This window comes from Ochlerotatus camptorhynchus, unplaced genomic scaffold, assembly GCF_037179485.1.
Source record: "Ochlerotatus camptorhynchus isolate MF236.1 unplaced genomic scaffold, CSIRO-AGI_Acam_v1.1 ptg000367l, whole genome shotgun sequence".
Lineage (NCBI taxonomy): Eukaryota > Metazoa > Arthropoda > Insecta > Diptera > Culicidae > Ochlerotatus > Ochlerotatus camptorhynchus.
This window is the reverse complement of record NW_027040855.1, coordinates 1668894-1675295: the sequence shown is the minus strand read 5'-3', so window position 1 is coordinate 1675295 and position 6402 is coordinate 1668894. Positions and strand designations below refer to the sequence as shown.

The window sequence follows — 6402 nt, the reverse complement described above, 5'->3', positions numbered from 1 at the left end:
AATACTTCCTTCCTGACACAATCTTGAGATCCCAAGTATAGAAAATTACTTAAAATACATGCTGGTATCTGATCGGGACTGGTATCCACTATAAATCCAAGTCGAGCAGGAGCATTCCGTTCTACCTCACCACAGAAGATCTTCCTGCTGCCATCTACAAACGTGACGGTCGTTTCAGTTGGCTGCAATGCTTGTTTGCTTTTCTTCAGCTGCTCCAGGAAGCTCATCGCGAGGAAATTCCAAATCTATGGGATCGTATTCCACTTTACACAGAAATAGTCCGTAAGCTGGTGCCACTACGGCTTGATCACACCAGGAGCGCTGCGAGGGTACCGTTAGCATCCGGTAGACGTCACGTTCGCTGATTCGCTCTTCTGCTGCAGCAATCCAGGCGCCTACCATGCGACGAACCTGAAGCGGATGTGCAATGTTAAGCGGTAATTTGACGGACACGTTCACAAAGTTGTATCTAGTTAATTCTACCATTCCACTTAATAGTTAGCCCAGCCCAGTACCTGTTTATAGAGGAATGATCTAGCCTTTATTCGAATGTCCCAATATTCGTAATACTTTTCCGCTATCTCCCTATTAAAGGCCGATGCCATTGAAGTGCCCCGTATGATGGAAATGTGTTCAATTCTCCTAAGTGTATAGCTTGCATCCTGCTGTCGTTGGTTTCCCCGGGCAATGGCCATGAACGTTCGAAAGTCGTGGTACCCTTGAAACGTGGTCGCCACGCGTGCCAATCGTTCGATATCGAAACGTGGATGACTAGAATGATGATGAAACCGTCTATTTTCCCAAACATGATCAATTTCATAAGATTCTTACGCAACGAAATAGCACCGATCATGTTCATCGATCGGTATGAATCGACTAAACGGATGCATCTGAGGGTCATGGCAAAACTCCCGCTTCATTACACCCAATCGGTACAGATAAGTCCGTGACTTGGCACAGAGTCGCGCATGGCAGCTCATCGGAACTAACTTGGTGTCCAGTATTCTAATCGGTAGGCCTTGGGAACCGAATGTCCTGTTCAGTCCCTGGGTCAGCTTATTCGTCTTGTACGGTTTGCCATTTGGTCTTTCCAGGTCAACGTGAACTGTGTTGTGTAGGGCGTGAACCCCTGCATCAGTCCTGAGAAATTATAATTCATTTTCCTTGCACGTAGTTATTTTTTTTTGTTTAAATTAAACCAATGCGTTCAACTAACGCTATACAAAAATCTACACTTTACTCTAAAAACATTGACTAAACGGATCCAAACTTACCGACTGGACAGCTTTATTTTAAACTCGTTTACGGGTGCAAACTTTTTCAGCGCAATCTCCAGTACTCCCTCAACGGAGCGCAGATCTTCCAGATGTCCCGAATCCTTCAACAGGTTTTTCTGAATACCTCTGCAAAGTCCCTGTTGTTTAGATTGAATCGCTCTATAAGTGACAATCACAGAATACGACTTACCTGAAGTGAGTGCCGATGTAGGATAAATTTATTAGATAACGATTCATTTATACAATTTGAAAATAGTGAGCCGGAAGTGTGAATTGCTTCAGTATTATCGTACCGAAATCGTATCGTTTGATTGCGGGAGGTCGAGCACGACCGAACATATGATTTTTGTTTACTCCAATGGCACAGACAAGTCAGAGCAGATGTCTCATTTCGAGAGGAAAACAAGCGGTAACGCTTGTAACGCCAAAAGAGAATCGAGAAAATTGACAGTACTCGTTTTGTTTATCATCAGCAAGTTCACATTCACCGCATGTGGATGGAGTCGTCGGTTTCACCCGAATTTTAGATTTCTTAAGGTATTTGTTACAGAAATTTGGAATAGTTTTATTATTTTACGGATGCAAAATAAGCGATTGATAAGTGCAAAATAATTTCGGTCAGGTAAGTAAACTATTTAGTTCATGGCTCACGAATTCGTTGGATGTACATTTTGGTTTGCTGTTGTATAGGGTAACTGGACTCAATTTAGCCGACTGGGCACTTTAAATTCTGCTTTTATTTTTTTACAATACATGATATATAAATATTATTTCTATTCTTGCAGTCTTCTATGCTTCAGTCGTCTGTTGGAATCCCAAAAAATGTCACGTAATTTAATTTTGTTGTGGTATTTGCCTGCACAAAGCCACTGTCTCTCCGGAAGACCGTGCACAGCTCTATGTGAGTTCCGGGTTCTAGTATGTTCACATGCTACTTAGCTATTGTCGGATTGACCCATGTCGTCAACTGGTAGTCGTTTGCGAACATATTACTCGACGAGGCATGAGGTAGGAACTTGGATCCTATCACACTACCCCGAATGCCATTACCTTGAATCGTCTTGTATCCCGAATACCATTATCCCGAATAGTCATTTGTATGTTCGTTTAACCATGGACAAATGCTATATAGCGAAGCCCACAGGGCGACTATCTTTATGAATTGGAATGGTCTGTATTTCTTAATTCAACGATTTTAAGGTGATTCCTTGTTGAGTCCATAAATGGCCACCACGTAGGCTATACATGCACTTCCACCTCGAATTTTCAATAACACAAATCTCGGAAATCAGTGCCGCATTTCACCTGAAATTGCTACTGCGTGGAGTAACAGTTTCATTGTGTTACGTGTCGTGGAAGCTGATATTTGTGCACTTAAGGTGATTCCCTGTAGCGACCTTTTTCGTGTTACACTTCGCAATTTCACATATAAAAATAATAAGGTTTCTGTGAATGCACGTAGCTGAAATTACTACTTGTTTGCTGCGGAGAAGCAAGGAATGTCTGAAATTTTCAGATGTATACACCTCGTAGATCTTGAGATGTGTGCTCTTGAAATTGCGAGGTGTGATGGAAAAACGGACTCTACGAGGAAACACCTTAACGTTTCGAAGTGGTAGCGAGAATAAGGATCTCACAGCGAAACACCTTAAATTGGCTCACTACTTGACTAGCCTATTGGTCCCAAACAAATCGGTTTACGTATCCCATTCTAGTCGAAATTCTAGTACTACACAATGTTTGTTTTGATTCGCTATGAAAGTTTGACATTATTGTTAAGTTAAGAGCCAAATTCTTCAAAGTTAAGAGCCCAATTCCACAAAAATCTTCTAAGATTTCATGACATTTTCAGCAAGTCTAACATTTTTCAAATATTTTTAGAAAAGTTATGTTTAGACTAATTGATTGAAATTAAATAACATGTTCTTTTTTCAGGGCTTCTTCTGCGAGACAAAAACAACGCCAGTATGTCGGATAAAATCAAAGTTGGGGATTATCTCGTGGTAAAGCGCCAAAAGTACACCAAACTGCAGAAGTTTACCAACGTGAACACGATAGTCCATCTGGGAAAGGATCAAATCGAACTTCGTTCTGCCGACAGTCAACCGTACCATACGACGTTTCAGCTGGTGCCCAAGGAAGGTCGCAATAAACGTCTGTTCACGTTGGACCCGGTGGAAACCGTTTCCGAGATAAGAAATCTCAAGGAACTGCTGATTAAGGAAAGTGGTTCGGACAATCGGAACATTGTGGATGACCGTGGCACCCAAGGGCTTTCGACGGAGGCCATCCTGAAGCTACGCGAGGATTGTGAATCTTCATCGGAAGTTATTGGAAAGCTAGTGGAGAATTCGAAAAGTTTCGCTTCCAAAACCGAATACTCCCAGGAGAAGTATTTGAAGCGCAAGGAAAAGAAGTATTTCGAGTATGTCGAGATCAGGCGGCCATCGATACGGTTGATTGCCGACGTCTATTGGCGATTGGATGCCGATAAGGTCATGGGTGTACGTTTCGATACGTTGTCGCAGATCATTTCCTACAGCGGTGTTTGCGGGGTTGGTCGATTTTTGCTGTACGAGTCGGGAACGAATGGGTTGCTTCCGGCTGCGTTTATCAATTCCATTGGAGCTAATACCGAAGGAAGGTTGGTTCATATGCACCCGGGAAATGTGGCTCAGAAACAGGCCATCCAAGCTATGAATTTCGAACCGGAACAGCTGAACAGATGCATCTCTGTTAATATTTATTCCGTGCTGCGAAATTTTTATCAACAAGGCAAAGAGGAAGCTGTTGAATCTTGTAAGCATGATGAAGAGGCAAAGGTTACGGAGGCAGGAGCGAATGGCGATTCCGCTCCACAAGAAGACGGAAGTCACAAACGTAAGAATACACCGGAGGATGATGGCCCAGAAGCGAAACAAGCGAAGTTAGATGATGATAATGGTAAACCGAAGAAACAACAGTGGGAGCTCGAGAATGAAGCGGCATGTGAATTGATGAAAGAGAAATTCGACGCGCTGGTCATCATAGCCAAGGAGCATCCGTATAATATAATAAAATCGTTACTGCCCTTCGTGAAGCCTAGTCGTCCATTGGTGGTGTTCAACACGACGAAGGAAATACTGCTCGAGAGCTACATGGAACTGAAATCGAGCGCCACTGTTACCTATCTGCGAGTTACATCCAACTGGATGCGAAACCTTCAAATGCTGCCCAACCGTACGCATCCTGACGTTACCATGTCCGGCAACAGCGGATACCTGCTTACCGGGTATACTATTCGATAGTATGTTTAATATTGTGGACAAATAAAATATTTTCGGACTCAATAACAACTCGTGGTATTTTCTTAATAAATTCAAATACATTTGATGCATTTTTGTTTGCTTAAAGACAATTTCTCTTTCTCTCTTGTTTTCTCCTGACATTAATTACATCATACAGCTGTAATATTAATAAATTATCATAATGGTTTATCCGTATAAGTATTCAAAGTATAATTTAGAAATCCTAATGTTCATCACTTCCGGTGTAGTTTTTTTTTGTCCCCGCACAACTTGTAGTTTGTCTCGCTTCGAATGCACGCTCACCTGTCAAGCCATCACGTTGTTACCACCTACTTCCGATTATCCCAAAAAGGTCTTCATTTCCTCTGCTGTTAGCTTATCGATTCGAACATTCACTTTTCCCCCATAAGACTATTGATTCGCTTTTTTCAACAAGAAAACAAAGTAAAAGCACTCTTGCTTGCTTTTGCGTCAATCTCATGATAGTAGTAGAAAAAAGCACCCATCAAGGGGCGCATAGAGAGAAGGCCGGGGGAGTCAGATTTCATTCGTTCGTTCGTTACATATGGTCGAAGAAACTTCACTTACTAGAAAATTGTTCGTTAAATTAGTCGTAAGAGTTGGGGGCTGCTTTCCTTTCAGACTTGATAAGCTGCTTTATTTATTTTTCTTGCTGAATTTACCTAATCGATCTACAATATTCGCAAGTTTTGGTAGAAGTTTAGTCTTGCTGCTTAGGATGTTATGCATTTCATTGCAGTTACTATTTCCTTGATAGGATTAGGGAGATTTTTTGTTATCAGTATTGGTTTTAGTATTTTTCTTTAAATATTTGTTGTATAAATTGATTATTTCTTAAAATTTCTTCACTTTTGTCTACGTTGTTCTTCTTTATCAGTATTAGTTTATTATTTGCTTTCACCTCTTAATCGACAACATAATTCGTTTGAATATTTGCCCCAGAATAGCATATGTTCGTGTTCATACAAGTAAAACAGGGTTCAAAATTTGTTATACCTTCGCCAAACTAAGGACACAAGCTTGTATCGTTAAGAAGCATAACTCTGGTCAGACGTTTTCAGCATCGAATAAAAAAAAAAAACTTCTCAGTATTGACGGTAAGATTTCTATCGAGTGAATAATTACTCAAAAAAGTTTCCAAAAGCGTTCAGTGAGTGATAGATCGTGCAGTTCAATGTACAATTTGTGTGGACCAACAAATATTATGCTTGCTGGATGATGGGTAGATAGGTACCGATGACGATGGAGATTGAGTTCTAACACTTAGAATAGGGAGCGCAGAAATGAAGGCAACACTAAGGAGAAACAAAATATTAAAATGTTTGCCCACATGCCAGCGTTTCATTGTCTCAGAGAAACAACTAAAACAACTAATCCAACCAAATAATTTGAAAGAGTTTTGAAGTAGACGGTTTAGAAGGTCGTTTCCAATATCTCCTCAGTGTCGGCGACTGGTGGATCATCTTCTGGCGCCTCTTCTGATACCGCTGCAGCTGATGGTGGTGGTGATGTCGTCCTGTTTTCGTTGGTTTTTGCTGTCGTACTAGTAGGTTCTCCTTCTAGCTCATCTTCTGGGTCGTCCGTTACAATATGTATGCAATTTTCCGACGGAGATGAACTGTTTTTCGAATTGCGCAACTGCTGCAGATAGTGACGCTGGGTTGGCTTATGCAGTGCCAGCTGCGTGAGAGCTTCTTCGATCAAGAACCACTGTCGTTTACGACCGATGGTTTTCGAATCTTCCCATTCATCCTGCTCCTCGGTGACAACCATAACGAACACCTCGGTTCGATGCATGTGTTCACTATTCTAAAACC

The 6402-nt window shown here is 41.5% G+C and overlaps 3 protein-coding genes across 4 annotated transcripts in view; 1 reads left to right on the top strand and 2 right to left on the bottom strand.

The window, feature by feature from the left end:
- Nucleotides 1–74: 74 nt before the first annotated feature.
- On the bottom strand, nucleotides 75–1596 carry LOC135709887 (tRNA pseudouridine synthase-like 1). Its single transcript, XM_065232336.1, has 5 exons — nucleotides 1468–1596; nucleotides 1275–1403; nucleotides 832–1140; nucleotides 516–771; nucleotides 75–411 (listed from the first exon to the last, which is right to left on the bottom strand). The coding sequence occupies exons 1-5, from the start codon at nucleotides 1512–1514 to the stop codon at nucleotides 175–177; spliced, it is 978 nt and encodes a 325-aa protein (XP_065088408.1). The 5' UTR covers nucleotides 1515–1596; the 3' UTR covers nucleotides 75–174.
- Nucleotides 1597–1762: 166 nt separating this feature from the next.
- Trmt6 (tRNA methyltransferase 6 non-catalytic subunit) lies at nucleotides 1763–4674 on the top strand. Its single transcript, XM_065232325.1, has 2 exons — nucleotides 1763–1899; nucleotides 3213–4674. The coding sequence occupies exon 2, from the start codon at nucleotides 3245–3247 to the stop codon at nucleotides 4562–4564; it is 1320 nt and encodes a 439-aa protein (XP_065088397.1). The 5' UTR covers nucleotides 1763–1899; nucleotides 3213–3244; the 3' UTR covers nucleotides 4565–4674.
- Nucleotides 4620–6402, bottom strand: part of Aps (diphosphoinositol polyphosphate phosphohydrolase 1 Aps) — a 25970-nt gene continuing 24187 nt past the window's right edge. For both annotated transcript variants that reach the window (XM_065232341.1, XM_065232342.1), the window contains exon 4: nucleotides 4620–6394. In XM_065232341.1, coding sequence (XP_065088413.1) covers nucleotides 5999–6394 — 396 coding nt within the window. In that variant the 3' untranslated portion in view covers nucleotides 4620–5998. The remainder of the gene's footprint in view (nucleotides 6395–6402) is intronic.

What these genes read in the sequence shown, in the direction of transcription:
- LOC135709887 (XM_065232336.1), bottom strand. Translation starts at nt 1,514, where the DNA reads ATGAATCGTTATCTAATAAATTTATCCTACATCGGCACTCACTTCAG. An exon ending in TACATCGGCACTCACTTCAG is followed by an intron (nt 1,404 to 1,467) that starts GTAAGTCGTATT and finishes GGGACTTTGCAG; the next exon opens with AGGTATTCAGAAAAACCTGT. An exon ending in GATCGGTGCTATTTCGTTGC is followed by an intron (nt 772 to 831) that starts GTAAGAATCTTA and finishes TCATCATTCTAG; the next exon opens with TCATCCACGTTTCGATATCG.
- Trmt6 (XM_065232325.1), top strand. Translation starts at nt 3,245, where the DNA reads ATGTCGGATAAAATCAAAGTTGGGGATTATCTCGTGGTAAAGCGCCAA.